At 42.5% G+C, this 20,852-nt stretch overlaps 1 protein-coding gene across 2 annotated transcripts in view; it reads right to left on the minus strand.

Moving 5' to 3' along the window:
• The window catches only part of ncmap (non-compact myelin associated protein), an 86,438-nt gene extending 68,841 nt beyond the window's left edge, over window positions 1-17,597 (minus strand). Inside the window, exon 1 of one of the 2 annotated variants that reach the window (XM_072548364.1) lies at window positions 17,305-17,597. In XM_072548364.1, coding sequence (XP_072404465.1) covers window positions 17,305-17,317 — 13 coding nt within the window. In that variant the 5' untranslated portion in view covers window positions 17,318-17,597. Of the gene's footprint in view, window positions 1-17,044; window positions 17,067-17,304 lie in introns of those variants that run through there. The other variant, XM_072548365.1, reaches the window with a different exon arrangement.
• Window positions 17,598-20,852: the final 3,255 nt, after the last annotated feature.

Consider the following 20,852-nt stretch of genomic DNA (forward strand, 5'->3'; position numbering starts at 1 on the left):
GATTGGTTGGAGCAGCAGTTGGAGGCAGCAAGGAATTTACAGGAACCAGGGGTTGTGATAGATGGCAGTTGCAGGAAGGCAGAAAAAGTGCAGATACAGTCAGGTAGATGGGTTACCTCTAGAAAAGATGGGAGAGGGAGGCAGGGAGTGCAGGAGTCTTCTGTGGTTATCCCCGTCTCAAACAGGTATGCTGTTTTGGAAAATGCTGGAGGGGACAATGTAATCTCAGGGGAATATAGCACGCACAGCCACGCATCTGGTACTGAGACTAGCTCTAATTTAATGAAGGGTACATCAGGTACCAGGTGATCAACTGTGATTGGGGACTCTCTAGTCAGAAGCACAGACAGATGTTTCTGCGACAGACAACGAGAAATCAGAATCATGGATATCTTGGAAAGGGTGCAGAATGCTCTCAAAGGGGAGAAGGACCAGCAGGAGGTTGTTATACACTTACCGGAGTGGGAGGGAAGGAATGTGAAGGAGGAGGGGAAGTGCCGATTTTGATTATGGATAACATTATGGATGTATTTGGGGAGGATATTTCTGGATGTGGGTCCAATTACATTATTTGGGTGGAACTGAGAAATAAAAAGAAATGATCACCTTATTGGGATTGTACTATAGACTCCCCAATAGTCAGTGTAAAATTGAGAAACAAATTTGTAAGGAAATCTCTGTTATCTGTAAGAATAATAGGGTGGTAATGGTATGTGGTTTTAACTTTTCAAACATGGACTGGGACTGAGTAGCGTTAAGGGTTTAGATGGAAAGGAATTTGTTAAGTATGTAAAAGAACATTTTCTGATTCAGTATGTGGATGTACCTATGAGGGAAGGAGCAAAACTTGACCAACTCTTGGGAAATAAGGCAGGGCAGGTGACTGAGGTGTCAGTGGGGGAGCACTTTGGGGCCAGCTACCATAATTCTATTAGTTTTAAAATAGTGATGGAAAAGGATAGACCAGATCTAAAGTTGAAGTTCTAAATTGGAGGAAGGCCAATTTTGATGGTGTTAGGCAAGAACTTTCAAAGGTTGATTGGAGGTGAATATTCACAGGTAAAGGGATGGTTGGAAAATGGGAAGCTTTCAAAAATGAGATAACGACAGTCCAGAGACAGTATGCTCCTGTTAGGGTGAAGGGCAAGGTTGGTAGGTGTAGAGAATGCTGCTTGACAAGAGAAATTGAGGTTTTGGGTAAGAAAAAGAAAGAAACATATGTCAGGTATGGACAGCAGGAATCGAGTGAACCCTTAGAAGAGTATAAAGGCAGTAGGAGTACACTTAAGAGGGAAATCAGGAGGGCAAAAAGGGGACATGAGATAGCTTTGGCAAATAGAGTTAAGGAGAATACAAGAGATTCTACAAATACATTAAGGACAAAAGGTTAACTACGGAGAGAATAGGGCCCCTCAAAGATCAGCAAAGCAGCTTTCGTGTGGAGCCGCAGGAGATGGGGGAGATACTAAATGAGTATTTTGCATCAGTGTTTGCTGTGCAGAAGAGAACGGAAGATACAGAACTTTGGGAAATAAATAGTGACATCTTCAAAAATATCCATATTACAGAGGAAGTGGTGCTGGATGTCTTAAAACGCAAAGGGTGGATAACTCCTTGAGACCTGATCAGGTGTACCCTAGCACTGTACGGGAAGCTGGGGAAATGATTGCTGGGCCCCTTGCTGAGATATTTGGATCATCAATATTTTAAGATAAGGTGCTGGAAGACTGGATGTTGGGTAACGTGGTGCCACTATTTAAGGTGGTAAGGAAAAGCCAGGAACTATAGACTGGTAAGCCTGACATCAGTGGTGGTCAGGGGTTGGAGGGGTTCCTGAGGAATAGGATTTACATACATTTGGAAAGGAATGGAGAAATGTGGAATAGTCAACACAGCTCTGTGTGTGGGAAATTATATCCCATGAACTTTATTGAGTTTTTTGAAGAAGTAACGAAGAGGATTGATGAGGGCAGAGGTGTGAACATAATGTATATGGACTTCAGTAAGGTGTTTGACAAGGTTTTGCATTGTAGACTAGTTAGCAAGGTTAGATCACAGGGAAAATTCGCTATTTGGATACAGAACTGGCTCCAAGATAGGAGACAGAGTGTAGTGGCGGACGGTTGCTTTTGAGACTGGAGACCTGTGGCAAACAGTGTGCCACAAGGATCGGTGCTGGGTCCTCTACCTTTTTTCATTTATTTAAATGATTTGGATGTGAACATAGGAGGTATAGTTAGTAAGTGTGTAGGTGACACCAAAATTGGAAGTATAGTGGACAGCAAAGAAGGTTACCTCAGAGTACAACTGGACCTTGATCATATGGGCCAATGGGCCGAGGAGTGGCAGATGGAGTTTAATTTAATTTTAGCAGGACTTATACACTTAATGGTAAGGTCCTAGGGAGTGTTGCTGAACAAAGAGACCTTGGAGTGCAGGTTCATAGCTCCTTGAAAGTGGAGTCGCAGGTAGATAGGATAGTGAAGAAGATGTTTGGTATGCTTTCCTTTATTGGTCAGAGTATTGAGTACAGAAGTTGGGAGGTCATGTTGCAACTGTACAGGATATTGGTTAGGCCACTGTTGGAATATTGCATGCAATTCTTGTCTCCTTCCCATTGGAAAGATATTGTGAAACTTGAAAGGGTCAGAAAAGATTTACAAGGATGTTGCCCGGGTTGGAGGATTTGAGCTACAGGGAGAGGCTGAACAGGCTGGGGCTATTTTCCTGGAGTGTCAGAGACTGAGGGGTGACCTTATAGAGGTTTACAAAATTATGAGGGGCATGGATAGGATAAATAGACAAAGTCTTTTCCCTGGGTTGGGGAGTCCAGAACTAGAGGGCATAGGTTTAGGGTGAGAGGGGAAAGATATAAAAGAGACCTACGGGGCAACTTTTTCTCACAGAGGGTGGTACATGTATGGAATGAGCTGCCAGAGGAAGTGGTGGAGGCTGGTACAATTGCAACATTTAAGAGGCATTTGGATGGGTATATGAATAGGAAGGGTTTGGAGGGATATGGGCCATGTGCTGGCAGGTGGGAATAGATTGAGTTGGGATATCTGGTCGGCATGGACGGGTTGGACTGAAGGGTCTGTTTCCATGCTGTACATCTCTATGACTCTATGACTCCAGATAAGTGCGTGGTGCTATATTTTGGAAAGGCAAATCAGGTCAGGATTTATATACTTAATGGTACTGTCCTAGAGAATATTGTTGAACAAAGAGACCTTGCAATGCAGGTTCATAGCTCCTTGAAAGTGGAGTCTCAGGTAGATAGGATAGTGAAGAAGGCGTTTGGTATGCTTGCGTTTATTGGTTAATGCACTGAGTTGGGAGGTCATGTCGTGGCTGTACAGGACATTGGTTAGGGCACTTTTGGAACACTGCATTCAATTCTGGTCTCCCTGCTATCGGAAGGATGTTGTGAAATTTGAAAGGGTTCAGAAAAGATTTACAAGAACTTTGCCAGGATTGGAAGGTTTGAGCTAAATGGAGAGGCTGAATAGGCTGGGACTATTTTGCCTGGAATGTCCGAGGCTGACAGATGACCTTATAGAGGTTTATAAAATCATGAGGAACATGGATAAGGTGAATAGACAAGGTCTTTTCCCTGGAGTCCAGAACTAGAGGGCATAAGTTTAAGATGAGAGGGGAAAAACTTAAAAGGGACCTAAGGGGCAACTTTTTCCAGACAGGGAGCGCATGTATGGAATGAGCTGCCAGAGGAAATGATAGTGGCTGGTGCAATTACAACATTTAAAAGATATCTGTATGGCTATTTGAATAGGAAGGGTTAGAAGAAATGATGGCAAATGGGACTACATTTTTTAAAGCTACCTGGCCGACTTGAATGAGTTGGACCATAGGGTCTGTTTCCATGTTGTACAGCTCTATAACTCTATGACTTTGAAACTCTGCCTCAGGCGATGATGGAGGCAGGATAACTGAGGGAAAAAGTGAGGACTGCAGATGCTGGAGATCAGAGCTGAAAAATGTGTTGCTGGAAAAGCGCAGCAGGTCAGGCAGCATCAAAGGAGCAGGAGAATCAACATTTCGGGAATCAAGGGCTTATGCCGGAAATGTCGATTCTCCTGCTCCTTTGATGCTGCCTGACCTGCTGCGCTTTTCCAGCAACACATTTTTCAGCAGGGTAACTGAATATGGTTTAGGTGAAGGCAGATAATTTCTTGTGAGGCAAGGGAATCAGGGTTATCAGGGGTAAATGGGAACGTGGAATTCAGAACACAAACAGATCATCCATGTTGAATGACAGAGGAGGATTGGGGGTCCACTTCAGCTCCTAATTTGTTTGTTTATAGGTTAATGTTATAATGCGTCCTTCAATATATTCTGACATTCTTAATGTTCCCAGAGTTCAAAGGTAGAAGACAGAGAATGGTGTTGGAGGGTTGCTTTTCAGACCGGAGGCCTGTGACCAATGGAGTGCCATAAGGATCGGTGCTGGGTCCACTACTTTTCATCATTTATATAAATGATTTGGACGTGAACATAGGATGTATAGTTAATAAGCTTGCAGATGACACAAAACTGGAGTGTGAAGAAGGCTACCTCAGACTACAATGGGATCTTTATCAAATGGGCTGAGGAGTGGCAGACGGAGTTTAATTTAGATAAATGTGAGGTGCTGTATCTTGCAAAAGCAAATCTTAGCAGTACTTATATACTTAATGGTAAGGTCCTAGGGAATGTTGATGAAGAAAGAGACGTTGGAGTGTAGGTTCATAGTTCCTTGAAAGTAGACTCGCAGGTAGATAGGATAGTGAAGAAGGCATTTGGTATGCTTTCCTTTATTGGTCAGCGTATTGAGTACAGGAGTTGGGAGGTCATGTTGCGGCTGCCCAGGACATTGGTTAGGCCACTGTTGGAATATTGTGTCCAATTCTATCAGAAAGATGTTTAGATTAGATTACATTACATTACAGTGTGGAAACAGGCCCTTCGGCCCAACAAGTCCACACTGACCCGCCAAAGCGCAACCCACCCATACCCCTACATTTACCCCTTACCTAACACTACGGGCAATTTAGCATGGCCAATTCACCTGATGTTGTGAAACTTGAAAGGCTTCAGAAAAGATTTACAAGGATGCTGCCAGGGTTGGAGGATCTGAGCTACAGGGAGAGGCTGCACAGGCTGGGACTGTATTCCTTGAGTGTCAGAGGCTGAGAGGTGACCAGAAAGTTTATAAAATCATGACAGGCATGGATAGGATAAATAGAGAAAGTTTTTCCCTAGGGTGAGGGAGTCCAGGATGAGACGGCATACGTTTAGGGTGAGAGAGAAAAGATATAAAAGGGACCTAAGGGACAACTTGTTTACGCAGAAGGTGGTGCGTGTATGGAATGAGCTGCCAGAGGAAGTAAAGGAGGCTGGTACAATTGCAACATTTAAAGGGCATCAGGATTGGTATGTGAAAAGGAGGGTATAGAGGGATATGAGCCAACTGCTTGGAAATGGGACTAGATTAAGTTAGGATGTCTGGTTGGCATGGACGAGTTGGACCGAAGGGTCTGTTTCCATGCTGTACATCTCTATGATTCTATGGCTCTATAGTGTTAGATTATGATTGTTGCACTTCAACAAGCAACTGGCCAATTTCTGAGTAGTTCTGAGGCTATATAAGGTATAAAGCCCATTATGTTTTCATGAAAAAGACAATACACTTCATCATTGTGACGTTTTGCCCATGCGTAATTATGATAGAGGAATAACTGATGTGACATCACTAAACTGCTAGTGAGTACACCACTTTAATATATATCGATAAGGATTACCATCAAATCACTGGCCCAGATTCTGTTCTTAGTGGTAAAGGAATTACTTTCTCAATACACCTCACCACCTTCTGCGTAAAAAAGTTGTCCCTTAGGTCCCTTTTATATCTTTTCTCTCTCACCCTAAACGTATGCCCTCTCATCCTGGACTCCCTCACCCTAGGGAAAAACTTTCTCTATTTATCCTATCCATGCCTGTCATGATTTTAAATCAGGAATTAATGTGGTGACAGGGGTTTTGTCCACTGATTGACAAACTGGTGGGAGATCCACATTCCTTTTCTCTGGAAAGTCTAAGTCAAGTTGCTATAGTCTTACCAGACCATATGGCTGCTCTCTCATTAGAGAGGCATGACTGGTGACAATTTAACCCTAGAGTCACCACATCTCAGGTGAGGGGAGAGATTGACAAGGAGAGTCCTTCCTGGGAATCTCAGCCAGTGTGGGGATTGTACTCATGCTGTGGGCATCCCACAGCTTTGCAAACCAACACTCCAGCCAATTGAGCTAAATTGACCCTCTCTGGAAGGTACAGCACTATGATACTCCAATCAAACACTTACCTGGTTAGATTCAGCCCTCCCGACTGATGCAGTCAAATGCAAATCCTATCGCTAGGACTTTCTAATCAATCAGAAGCTCACAGCTCTGCAGAAATGGCAGACTAGTGGGAGAAGTGGGCACTGCCATTACTACATGTGGTCTTCACCAGGACTTGCCAATAGATCACTGAAGAGGTGCAGGAGGTGGCTTCTTGCAGGCTCCCCACTTCCCAGTACTGAATGCCAGCAGCAGCAGCAGTGGAAGCCCTTAAACAGTGACATAATTCAAAGACCTGGACTGAGAAAGCAACTTTTGTGCCATTATTTTTCCAAAATAAACCTCACAAAGCTGAGAGACAAGAGCAATTGCCAACAAAGAAAACAACAGCGATTGCAGGCTTGCCAAAGACACTCGAGCTTTAGGTGTGAAAACTCCTTGAACTGAGAAGCCTCTAGCAAAACGTAAACATTTTTAATTCTGGAAAATTGTTTGCAAGGGGCTTCAGGCAAAAGAAAATTACTGCAGAAAGCAAAAGACAGATGATAATCATTTGGACAGATGCAATCATGGATTAAACAAAGACTATTGAATATTATTGAGTATTGCACTTTTAAAAGAAGGTTCAGAAATATAATTTGTCAATAAGTAAGGTCACCCCATTCCATGAAAAGAAGGTAGGAAAGATTAAACATGTCGACCTGTACTGGATTTGAAAGGGGAACCCACAGAGAGGAGTGTATAATCACTGCAGTCAGTCACTTCTGATGAATGTGTGACCATAGTTAATAACATAACTGAGTAAGATATTGGTAAAAGATGTTTATCTGCTGGAAGGAAGACAACATGTTTGAACATTCTAATGCTAGATGTCAGTGAAGAGTCAACTTGCTTGGAGTTAATTAACAAAGCAGGTACTGTATACTGTTTTTTTCCCTCAGTTCATTAAACCTGGGAACAATTTTCTGTAACCATTTCGAATATGCTAAAGTCATATTTGTGAGTACAAATGAACTACACTAAGTGTAACAACCACCTAAATGAGTCAATTTGTTCTTTGTAATTTGCACGAGAAGCAAACAAGTACAGGGAGTTTTATGAAAGACAGGAGTTCCTACAGTAAAATAACATCTGGATTGGATGGCTCTTTGCAAAGTCTTCCTGTCCCAGATTTGATCAGAGGAAGATAGGAGGATGACTGCATCTCCACCTCATAGCTTCCCAGCGGAGTACAGGGTCACTCCCAACTTCATGTTTGGGGAACTAAATTCTGTCTATTAACTTGTGTTGAGGAGGGTGAGGGGTAACTTTTTATAAGTTTATACAATCATGGGGGGCATGCATAAGGTGATTGGCAAAGGTATTTTTGCTGGCGGGGGGGGGGAGTAGTTCAACACTAGAAGCCATATTTTTAAGGTGAAGGGGGGGAAGATTTGAAAGAGATCTGAGGGACAACTTTTTCACATATATGGTAGTTCATATGTGGAATGAGCTGCCAGAGGAAGTGATAGAGACAGGTATAGTTACAACATTTAAAAGATATTTGGATCAGTATATGAATAGAAATGGTTTGGAGGGATACAGGCTAAACACAGGCAAGTGGGACTAGTTTTAGTTTAAAAAACTTGGTCAGCAAGGACGAGTTAGACCAAAGGGTCTTCTTCTGTGCTTTATGACGATGACTTTCACAGCATTGTCAGCACAGTCAGGTAGTGCAACATGCTCCACAAGGGGCCTACAGTACCTGTGATTAGGATAAGCAACAAAGTGAATTCTTATTGAATCATAAATCTAAACCAGGAAGTCAAAAAGAAAATAGCAAATATAAATTATATTTATATCACGTACAGGAAGTGAAATGAAGATTGGGAAATACAGATAGGAATGGGGAAGAGATATAAAAGCGACTCAGAAAAAAAAGTCTTAAAAAAAACTCTTCCCAAAATCTGTGACAGCAATTTTCTTCCATGAAATATTAACTCTACCCACCCCACACTCCCTCAAGTTTTTCACTCCTGGAGGGCCTGTTCAGTCCTTAGAAGTGAGTGTTTTGGAGCGAAGTATCCAGTCATTTTAGTGTGGAACTGGTGGGCAATGACCCCAAAATCCATGCGGTAGATTTGACACCTGAAACCAAGACAATTGTCTCCTATTAAACAGCGCGGTTTCTCTGACAACAACTTTTAGACTTCCATTTCAAATTATGCATGTGCGGTCATCAGAAGTTGCTACTAAACATATCCTTGAGTAACAATGAGCACTTACAATTTCACCATTGTTACTGCAGCAAAGTCTCCAAATCCATGATCTTTGGTTCATTTGGATAATAGAAATTGAAAGTTTTTCTACAATTAGAAATTCCTTTGAGAGACACCAAGAGCTTCTGATTCTCCCAGCTTGATCCCCCACACCACTGAATTGTTGAGTTTTACACTTAAAGATCTCATGTCATCATTTTGCTGTATCACAGACAAGTGCAAAGTTTATATGTATGCAATATTACCCCACCAGGCAGAGTTCAGCTAAAAACAATTATCACATTAAAGTTGTTCTGTATAAATTTCTTCTTGCCAATTTTTATTTTAGCTTCAATTTCTGGCCTTTTATTTTGTTCAGTTACTTTCTGCTAGTTCTAAATCTCTGAGTTCCTCCCATTGTAGTTGACACTTCATAACTTGCTAATAGAGAATAATAGATGTGCCTTCTGTCTGTATAGTAGCTCATCTGTTACCTTAGTGAACTAATAACCCAGAAAATCAGGCTCATTATCAGGAGGTATGAGTTCAATCTCTACCCGGGGGATTTGGGAACTATTAAATAAAACGGAATGAAAACAGCTAGCAACAGCAACAATGGAACTATCACATTGTTGTAAAAATCCATCTGGCTCATAAATAGGCTTTACCAAAGGAAAGGTGTCTTTGCGTCTCCAGACTCTCAGCAGGGTACTGTAACCACCGTGTAATGCAGCCTAGCAAGTCATTAAGACTCCCAAGAAAACCTACAACTCTATGGACTGCTGTGTTTCAAAAAGGTGGCTCCCACTAAATTCTCAAATGAAATTAGGAACTGGCAATAAATGTTGGCCTTGCCAGTGATGCCTACATCCTGTGAATGAATAAATACACGTTTTTAAAAACGTGTCATAAAATCAAGCACTTGAGTTCTTCCAAAAAATATTTTAAATAATAATTTAGAATGAAAATATTTGATATTTTAAAAGATGGGCATCTTTCTGTTGGTAGTCAAAAGCCAACACTAATCTCACCTTTTATACCCTTCCAACAGGAGACATTGGATAGTGATCAGGTAAAGATAAAGTCACTGTATTCTTAACGAACCACAGGACACCCTCTCATTAGAGATGACCCATGGTAGTTTAAGCTGAGGATCACCTTGCTTCAGGGAAGGGGAGAGGTTGGGAAGGAGTGTCCTTCATGGTAACAACCATCGCAGGAATTGAAAGCACACTGTTGGCATCACTCTGCTCAGCAAAACTGCCATCCAGCCAACTAAGCTAACCAACCCCCCAAGGAAACTGAGTGATTCTTCCTCGCTGACCTGGACAAGATGGGGCACAGGATCAATTGCTACATCATTGCCAATGCCCTAGCTACATCACCTAACTTTGCTATGAGAAAGTGAGGACTGCCGACACTGAAGATCAGAGTTAAAAAGTGTGGCACTGGAAAAGCATAGCTGGTCAAGCAGTGTCCGAGAAGCAGGAGAGATGACATTTTAAGCATGAAGAGCTTATGCTCGAACCGTCAACTCTCCTGCTCCTTGGATGCTGCTTGACCAGCTGTGCTTTGTCAGCACCAAAATTTTTTAACTTTGCTAAGACCCAGGGATGTTGTCAGATTCATAAGAATAAAATCATATGTTGGGCAAGAGAACACAAGAAACTTAGTGCACATGGAAACCTGATGTAGTAAAAATTAACACATTTGGGCAGAAGGGGTGAAAATTTACAGAGGAAGTTGCTGAGTAAAATATTTAAGTGAAATAAAGACTGTTTCTCAAAATTTAGGCTACGTTTCCTTTTAAATAAGAATATTGGTGTATCATATAACTCAAATCTTCACAGAGGAGAAATGTTCACTCAGTCCTTGAGGTGGCATGGTTGGCACTGCAGCCTCACAGCACCAGAGACCTGGGTTTGAGTCCACACAAGTGACTGGCTGTGTGTAGTTTGCACGTTTTCCCAGGTCTGCGTGGGTTTCCTCCCACAGTCCAAAGATGTGCTGGGTAGGCGGATTGGCAATGCTAAATGCCCATAATGTGCAGGCTAGGTGGATTAGCCATGGGGAGATACAGGAAGAGAATCGGGTGGGGGGTGTCTGGGTGGATGCTCTTCAGAGGGCTGGTGTGGACTCGATGGGCCAAATGGCCTGTTTCCATACTGTAGGGATCCTATGATTCTAGTCCATACAAGGGAATTATTTTCAGAACGAAAAGTAAACAAATTGTTTACCAAATAGTATGTAATTTACACTGACCCAGACCTGACGTTGAATCATGTGTGACTCTTAACAAGCTTTTCATACTCAAAACTGCGGTGACTAAATACACTTCAGTTTGACACGTAAGGTTTACAAGCAGATGGAGTCATGGCATTAATTCACGCAGCAGGTAATTTTCTTTCAGGCTTTCTGACAAAATAATTTAGTCACTGCCATTGCAATAAACATCAGCTGGCATTTTCTGCCATTGTATGGAGTTTGTGTGTGTAGTATCACCTGCCTGTTCATTCTAAATTGTGCAGCACTCCTGTGTACATGCCTTAGCATTCTCTGCCATTTTGTAAGAATTTTTCCATACGACAGCAATGTATTAGTTGCTGATATAATTTTCCATACTTGACAAGTTTGATCTTCTATTCATTATCATTACATAAAGCCACATGCACTGAATCATTTCCTGTGCATAATTGCAACAGAAGATTACTGATTCAAGGTTAAGATATTCAAACTTCGATTGAGCAGACTATCTGTCTGGCACTCCTCAGTTACATTGGATACATTTGATTGCTACATATTTATATCTTGCTTAAAGGCCCCATGTTATCTTGCCGCCTGTTAAGAATTAACATCAACAGCTTGAAACATTGGGGACAGCAACATGTCGCCGCTTGTTTCACAGATTCAGTGGCAGAGTACATTTGGGTAGGCGAATCAGCCAGAATGCCAAATAGAAACACCTGCTGTCTGTTTCAGTACAGTACTCAGCCATAAATGTCACAGCTCATGTGACTCGCTATGAAATGGATAAGCCTTTCGGCTGACAAAATGAACAACAATATAAAGATTGCTTACACGGACAGGATCAACATGTCAAACCATAGACATTTGTAGTTACAAAGGAAGCCATTCAGCCCATCTTGACTGCATTGGCTAGGTGTTAGTCCAATGTAAGACTAATCTCATTGTCACGTATTCTTCCCAAAGCCTTTTAAGTTCTTCTGTTTCAAGTGTTCATCTGCTATTCCATTAAAAGATGTAACGGTCTTCATTTCAAATACTCCTCAGAGCAAAACAATTCATGCTCCAGAGAACCTATGTGTAAACAAATGTTTCCTCGTCTCTCTCACTTCTTTTCAAGTTGATGCCATTGATTCCTAAGCAGAGAACATTGTCACTCCCTATTTGACCAACGAAATCAGTTTGAACTCAATGGTGTTTAGAAGGATGAGAGGGATCGGATTGAAAATTACAGAATATTGAGAGGCCAGGATGGAGTGGATGCAGAGAAGATGTTTCCACGCGTAGGACAGACTAGAGACCAAGGGCATAGACTCAAAGTGAAGGGATAGCCCTTTAGACCCGAGAAGAGGAGGAACGTTTTCAGCCAATAGATGGTGAATTTTTGGAACTCATAGCCACAGATGGCTGAGGAAGCCAAGTCATTGAGTGTATTTATGACAGAGATAGGGAGTTTCTTTATTAGTAGGGGAGCAAACGTTACTAAAAGAAGGCAACAAAATGGGGTTGAGAAACAGCCACAATCAAACGGTGAATTAAACTGGATGGGCCAAAAAGCCTAACTCGGCTCTTATATTTTATGGTTTTATAATTTTAAAGAATATTTTAAATCTCAAATGACAAGTTTTTCTGATGCTGCAGAAATTGTTAATATCCTTTTTATAATAGGACACTGAAAACTGCATGCTGAACAACTTTATATTGTTGTTCATTTTGTGAGCTGAAAGGCTTAACCATGCCCTCATCACTATTATAAACAAATTAATTCTTATTTCTTTAGTTTTATAATCTGTGGCATGGTTTATAAAACCCAAGATATAGTAACTGGAAAAAGAAACAAAAGTGATATGAGCAAAGCAAAAATGTCATGCAGTGAGTGGTTAAGTGATGGAATGCATTGCCTGAGAGTGTGGTGGAGACTGGTTCAATTGAAGCATTCAAAAGGGAACCCGGTTGTAATCTTAATGGAAAATGTGTGGCGTTACACAGGAAAAGGCGGTAGAATAGCATTAAGTGAATTGCTCATTCAGGGAGTCGGTAAAGACATGATGGGCTGAGTGACTACACTAACAACTCTGGCTATGATATTGTAACCTGTTGCACATTCAAAGAAATGTCATTGAAATCATAGGTCTCTCTATTCAGTCATAACATGAATATACATCCTCATTCTATGCTCTTGTTCTAAATAGTAACCCCACAGAGTTTCATTTTATACTGCCTTTAGAGCACTTTGTGGAGTTCTGATTGCTGCATTATAAAGAAAGAGGCACAGTAGAGGGTCCAAGAAAGATTTACAAGATGATACCAGAACTTCAAAGTTATCAAAGTTAAAAATCACAAACACTAGGTTATAGTCCAACAGGCTTATTTGGAAGCAGTAGCTTTCGCAGCGCTGCTCCTTCGTCAAAGTTATCCTTATAGGTTAGTGGCTTTTGCCTTGGGGGAAACATTTTGATAATTACTCTTTGACTTGTGGGGAAAAACATAAGCTCGAAGCCTTCAATTATATGAGAATGGTCACCAAGAAATCAAAAAGCAAGTCCAAAATAAATTTATTTACATAGTGACTGGTGAGAAGGAAGAATTTGCTGTCATAGAAAGTACAATAGCCAATGGAGAACAGTTTAGATGCAGCTAAGGAGAATCTAAATAAGCACATCACAGAGAAGGAAATTGGTTAGGTTGTTAAACTGGGATTGGGGAAGGCTCAAGTGGAGCACAAACACTGCCAAAGACCAGTTGAGTTGAATGACATATTGCAATCAATGTACTTCCACGTACATCCAATACAAATTCTAATAAAGTGTCTATGATTTACCAAACCCCATTTTGTCTCATCAAAAAATTTAGAAATAGTACTCCCAAGGTCCAAAGTCTGAAACCTTTGAGAACAAAAATTGATCCATAATCAAGTCCTGGAAGATAGTTTTTTTCCAAACCTATCAGAACATGAGGAGTGCAGATTCTGGAGATCAGTCAAAAAGTGTGGCGCTGGAAAAGCACAGCCAGCCAGGCAGCATCCAAGGAGCAGGACAGTCAATGTTTCGAGCACAAGTTCTTTCCTGAAGGAATTCCCGATAAAGAGCTTATGTTCGAAATGTCAACTCTCCTGCTCCTCAGATGCTGCCTGACTAGCTGTGCTTTTCCAGTGCCATACTTTTTGATTGGAGAAAATCTATGTTAATTAACTCTACTCCATGGTTCCCTGACCACCTATGAACTCTCAAAATACACTGTTACATTTCCCTTTTATCAAACTGGAATTGTTGCAATAAACCTCAGTGATATGCTTATTGGAAAACTTCTGAACGTTACTACTTCTGCTGCATTTGATTTATACATCTGCCTTTATCATCACTTCTTCAAATGGGATCTATTAAACATGGCATCACAGTGTGTCGATTGTATTTGATAATTCTCTGCATTTCAAAACACTCAGTCATTTTTATCCCAAGTTCAGGACTTAGCCCACTGATGACACCACAATAACTGGCTTGTCCTCTGCATATGCAGGTTTTATGTGTGAGACTCTCCAGTCAGCCAACACTGTTTACAGTTATGAGAAGAACTGAAAAATTGCACTTAGTGTCTGTGTTACTTCCTCTTTAAATATCTTAGACTGTGTGGTCTTCAGCATCTGCTGACTTATCCACCCTGCTCTCTCTAACCATTTTAGAAGCTATGGTTTTTCTAATTATCTCAAACAACTGTTCAGCATCCTCCACTGATACATCCAGACATATGGGGCTATCACTAACTGTAACGGCAACTGTACCATTCAAGAGCAGAGACGGTTACAGAGAGTGGTGAACTCAGCTCGGATAATCACAAAGGCCAACCTTCCATCTATAGAATCCATCTACCAGGTCCGGTGTCAAGGAAAGGCCACCAGCATTCTCAAAGATCCATCCCACCCTGACAATGTTTTTCTACAACCTCTACCATCAGGAAGAAGATACAGATGCCTGAACACACGCACCAGCTGGTTTTGAAACTGTTTCTACCCTACTGTTGTTAGAATACTGAATAGACTCACAAACTCTTAACATTCGCCTGTACCTGTGTTTTTGTTTGTGCCACTGTTTACCTATTATTTACTTATCTATGCTATTTAACTCTGTTACCTGCCTGCATTGCTTGCAAGACAATGCTTTTCACTATGTCTCTGTACACGTGACATTGCATTCCATTCCATTCTGATTATCACTCCCATTTGTAAACATGGACACCTCATAGTTTCCTCTTTCATTCTAAGGGCTTCATGGTTTTATATAGCTGTTTTAAATGCCTTTCTTTTGAATATTAGTTGAAGAATCTAAGAACTAGGGGCAGTAGTGAGCAATTCAGTCCCTTGAGCCTGTTCCACCATTTCACACCACCATGGCCAATCTCAACTTGGCCTTACCCGTCTGCCCGCATTAACCTTTGAATCCATTAGTAATGAAAAATCTACCTCCAACTTCCATTTATTCAGTGTCCTGGAGCCCACAGCGCTCTGGGGTAGTGAATTCCACAGATTCACAACATGTTAAGAGAAGTACTTCCTCTTCATCTCAGTTTGAAATCTGCCACCCATCAGTCTAAAGCCTTTAGTTTTAAACTCCTTTTACTCACAGGACTGTATTCTTTGATTTGTTTTATTTTTGTCTCAAAGGAACATATCAACTTTATATTCCATATTTCAGGTTATCCAATCCTAATCTTCTGCCTTGTTTGCTAACTTCATAGTTAATAACTTTTGTACCTGAGAATTATGTAACAATTTGAATGGTAGTCAACCAACATATTTACTCATGTTCTACAAAACACCAGGCAGCTACAATGCTATTCATCTTACAGAGCAAATCACCAAAATTAAATCAGAAAAATCAAGCCATGAAAACCACCAAAACCACCAAAACTAATCAACAGATCATGTAATATATGAGTTAATAGTGTGGTGCTGAAAAAGCACAGCAGATCAAGCAGCATCAATGTTTTGGGCATAAGCCCTTCATCAGGAATGAGGCTTGTGGGCCAAGGGGGGGCTGAGAGATAAATGGGACTGGGGGAAAGGTAGTTGGGAATGTGATAGGTGGATGAGGGTAGGGTAAAAGAGATAGGTCAGAGAGGGGGGTGGTGACAAAACATCTGAAAACAAACCTTCCAGCTCAGCGAGCTTACATTCTTACCATTAACCTGAGCTACAAATCCTCTCAAAAATCGCTAATCACAGCATCTGTTAACACCAGTATGCTGAAGACCACTTAGCTTCAGCTCACCATCAACACTACTAACTCTTTCACTGTCTACACTGTCAGACCACTTATCCCATAACCAGTACTGGATGAACAGGACTTTCTTCCAACTAAATATTGGGAAGACTGAAGTCAATGTCTTCAGATCCTCTTTAAAAAAACACTGTTCCCCAGCCACCAGCTTGATCCCTTTTCCTGGAAGCAGACTGTTCACATATTTGGTGCATGTTTGACCCCAAGATGAGTTTCCATCTGTATTTCCACACCATCATTAATACCACCTATTCCCACCCCAAAACATCACCAGACTTCACCATTACCTTTGCTGTTCAGCTGCTGAAATTCTCATTCCTACCTTTGGTCCCTCTGAACTCGACTATTCCAGAGTATTCCTGGTTTCTCCCCATCCTGCATGTCTAAACCATACCTTGGGGAATTTGAACGTTCTGCACTGATTTCCACTAAGTCTTGTTCCACTCATCTGATTTCAATGCTTGCTGCCTACACTGGCTCTGGGTTTTGTAATGTTTTCATTATAAAGTTCTTGCTTTCAAATCCTGTCGCGTCTCAGCCTCTCCTTGTCTCTTCCAGCTCCACGATCCACAGGACTGTCTGTGGTATCCATCAGTATCCCGTGTTTAAACACTCCAGTAAGGGCAGCGGTGCCTATAACTGCCAACAGTTTACACTTCCTCGCTAAACCTGCCTTCAATTGCTTTGTAATGGTAGTCTTTAAAACGCACCTCATTAACCATCCTTTTGTCATCTGCCTGACAGCTCCATTGACTTGGTGTCAAATTTTGTTGCACAGCGTTTGGGCTGTTTCATGGAGTTAAAGGTGCTATATAAATACAAGGTATTGTTGTGAGGTTTGACACATCAACTGCATTCATGTCAATGGCTGCTCGGTGAGGCACAGTAACACTGAAAAGTTTAACTTCCACTATTTAAGATCACCCCGCACCGTCCTGTGAACGCAACTAACCTGGCATTTTTCGTTACTTTAAGAGGAATTTTGTCAGCATGCAGCAATCCCAAACTGCGAAAAATAAACGAAACCTCGCACAAGTCAGCGATAAATCGAACCTCCCCACGTCAGGGGAAGGTTTCTGACTAAATTGCCCTCCGTTTCTCTCTCTCGCTCTCTCTGGTAGATCCCCACAATATTGCTCGCATGCACTTTAACGCCAGTTTCACTGAGGAATGAGTGAATTCGTGAAGCTCATGAAATCCCATTGTCTTTACCTGTCCCTGACATTATAACGTCGCCTCCAACACACCGTGTGCTGTTGCCACCAGGTAACCCTGGCACCTCCGCTTAGTGACTGCTTGCCTTTTCCCTGCTGTCGGCAGGCCGGTAGCGAAGGTGTTTGTTCAGGGGGTGGGGGAACTTTCAATGGGGCTAGAAGCTGCTCTTCCAACCACCCATCCCCATGACGGTTTTGTAATGAGTCGGACCTGGTTGGACAGGTTCAGCAACTTTTCCGTCTCGTCAGGTAACCAATCCGCCCTGCCGGCTCTGTCCAACTGCTCTCACTCTGGATCCATATACGTAAAGCAATCCCCCAGCATTGGACAAAGGAGAGAAATGAGTTTAGTTAGTGCCCTCTTCTGTTTGTCCTTTCCTGATGCGTCCCTATATAAAAACAAAGACGCCTTTCAACACCTCAGGACGTCCCAATCGGTTTCACAGCCAATGGACTATCTCAAATTGTCCAATTCCCGCATAATAACCAGCCACAACAGAAGTCTAAAAATAATCTGTTGTTGAAAGTCAACCTCAATTAAATGCAGCGTCAAAGTTTAATTCCAGCTCCACAACACAGGAATGTTCAAATTTGCAATTGTGCTGAATAGACCACTGTGCGAGATACCCAAACAAAGAGTGGCCCAGTTTGTGGGCTGTCACACGCTGATGAGGCAGTATTCCTTGACTGAGTGCTAAAAGGTTATTTATATAAGAACTATGCGATGGTTTTGGCTGGGGCAACCTTGGCAGTGCGGTCTCAGGGAATAGGCCAGAACTGCACCATATACACCAGCAAGGAAAGGACCTCACATTTGATGCTCAAGTTTGTGCCCTCAGTGAACTCCTACGTGCCCATTCTCTGCTCTACTTCGGTGACCTGCTCATCCCTGGTTTTAGCGCACACCCCAGCCCCTGCAAACCACACACCCAGCTTCTGACCACATCTGACCTGACGGTGAAAGGGATAAAGGAACTGTCAGCCCAGCTCCCAAAGAGCATGGCCTTGCTCTTGACTAATCTACCTTGACTCCTGAGACCAGTTCGAACTGACTAAAGATGCTCATGAATCTGCATGCAGGCGGTGGACCCAAGCAGACACTGGCGGTGCTACCCACACACAGGAAGGCTTCGAAGTTGCAATCTCTGCTGCCTGGGGTCATCACAGCTCTGAGGCCTACATCCTTCCCGATGGACTTAGCAAAAGGATATACACAACACACGAGCAAGGCAGGATAGTGAGGGCTGACCTTGGCTCCAGATTTGATGAGGTAGTTTTCTGCACTGGGCATCATCCGGCACCATAAGGTCAGTGGAGCAAAGAGGAGGTAGGGTTTATGGCACTGTGCATGCAGCAGGGATTGTGGGCACACTGCTCAGCCATCAAATGGAATCGTTGCTACACTGGCATCATAAAGACTGAAGAGAAGGGGGCAAGGCTACCGATCACATTTGGGTTTCCATTTGTCTGAAAGGGAGGCTGCAGCTAGCATCGGCAGCACAACTTAAATCCTTAGCCAGCCTTGCAAACCCACAACTACTTCGATCTAGAAGAACAAAGACAGTGGATACATGGGAGCAAATTCCTCTCCAAGCCACTCATCACCCTGACCTGAAAATATATTGCTGTTTCTTCACTGTTGCTGGATCAAAACCCTGGAGTTGCCTCCCTAACAGCATTGTGGGTCTAGCTACAGCACATGGACTGTAGCAGTTCAACAAGGCAGCTCATCACCTGGGCAGACTGAATGATCTTTCAGGAAGCTCAGCTTTCTGCTCTGACCTTGGTCATTTGAGCACTGCTAGGACCACATCTTTGGAAGGCCTTGTAGAATTGGCCTGCCTTCTCTAACAGGTTGCACATGCTTCCTTTGTAGTCCTTAGTTAAATGTCCCTCTTGCTTGCAGTTTCTACAAAGGGTTAACTTGCAGTCGACCGCCATTCCTCTTGTTTTGTCACAGATCAACACGCCCCAGACTGTCCTGCCTACACAAAATAGCTCTGACTCTCTCTGTTGGCGGAGTTGGAAGATGGGAGGACCATGGTCCCAGTGGCATCCTCCTTCACAGTGACCTGTTCTTTACTCGTCCAGTTTCCAGAGGATCCACCATCTCAGTGCGGTTACCATTCAGCTGAATGCACCAGTGGAGGAACAATAAAACATCAGCCACAGGGATATACACCTGAACACTAACCACACACTCATCTCCAATGGCAGAGGAAACAAAGGCTTGGCTGTAAGTGCTAACATGGTCCCCTGACATCCTTACTCTTCAAACATTATCAGCTGTCAAATGCAAGCTGAAATAATTTCTAAAGTGCCATTTAAGTAGCTCTGCTGGAGAAAGTTTATAGACAGATCCCCACAGCGGCCAAATGACACTCTCTTTATGAAATAGGTCCAGTCGACAGGCAGGTTTTCATCTAACCTCTTTACAGTCGATCGGACTGTATTATGGAGCTCTTAGATCTCAGAGGTTCCAGCAGACATGGCTGGAGGATTGAATGATAGCTATTTCAACATTGGGCCTAAGCCAGTGTTGAGATCCATCAATAGCAGCAAAGAATCTAAAGATTCACAATTTGGGACTCACATTTAGTCAAAAAGCTGAGAATCCATGTTCTACTTTATCTGGAGGTCAAAGTGGACACCATGTGCAGATCTGTCAATGAGAGGAGGGATGAGTGTACCCAATGTTGTTCTCGTCCTGGTGGCCAACGTTGTGTGTAAACCCTTGGTAAACAAACAGAGTCACTTTGTGCTGAGGTTCTATCCAGCTCTCGTGTTGCGAAGGATGATTCTGGTCACATTACTGTGGAATGCTCCAGGTAGTTGGATCATACCATATTACCTGCCCCTCATGGAACAGTTTGTGCAGGAAAGTATCATTGATCATAAGCCTACCAAGCAGTGGTCAGCACATAATGTCTTCAAAACCTTGTCGGAAAAGGAGCTGATTGATTGTACCGGTGGATCATGGGCAGACTGTCAAAGGCTTTCACAGAATGCCTCATCGCCAGCACTTTCAAACAACATCAAGATGTAGCTTGGCTGATAGTGAGAAGGATACTACCCATCATATCATTCATTTACACTCAGACTCTCCGCATGACCACACATTGCCCTCAAGATGGCTGTGCTGGTGAACAGACCATCACATATATCCATCTGGACTGTATCTTTGCACAGAAGGTCTGTAGAGAAACACAGTGATTTTGGACTAAGTTTGTCCAGAGCAGCTCTGTGACACATGACTCTGTGCTCTACAGATTGTTACTAGGGGCCCACACTGACACAAACATCAGCCCTGCTTGGATGACCGTCAACTTGGTGAAAGTTGCCCCTTGGACTGCTCAATACCTATTGGGCTTCCAGTGCAAAGAATTGTTCTCAACCGTGTTTTGCAGACTGGTACATTCAGGATCCAGATCTATGTACTGAGGGATATGGTCAAGTTCAAGGCAGCTGATGCCAAGGCACAGTAGGGAACAGCCTCTGTCTAAGACCCTCAGTCATGTACTGAGGGTCTGCTAACTTAGAATCCTT

This window comes from Chiloscyllium punctatum, chromosome 27, assembly GCF_047496795.1.
Source record: "Chiloscyllium punctatum isolate Juve2018m chromosome 27, sChiPun1.3, whole genome shotgun sequence".
NCBI classification, from domain to species: Eukaryota; Metazoa; Chordata; class Chondrichthyes; order Orectolobiformes; family Hemiscylliidae; genus Chiloscyllium; species Chiloscyllium punctatum.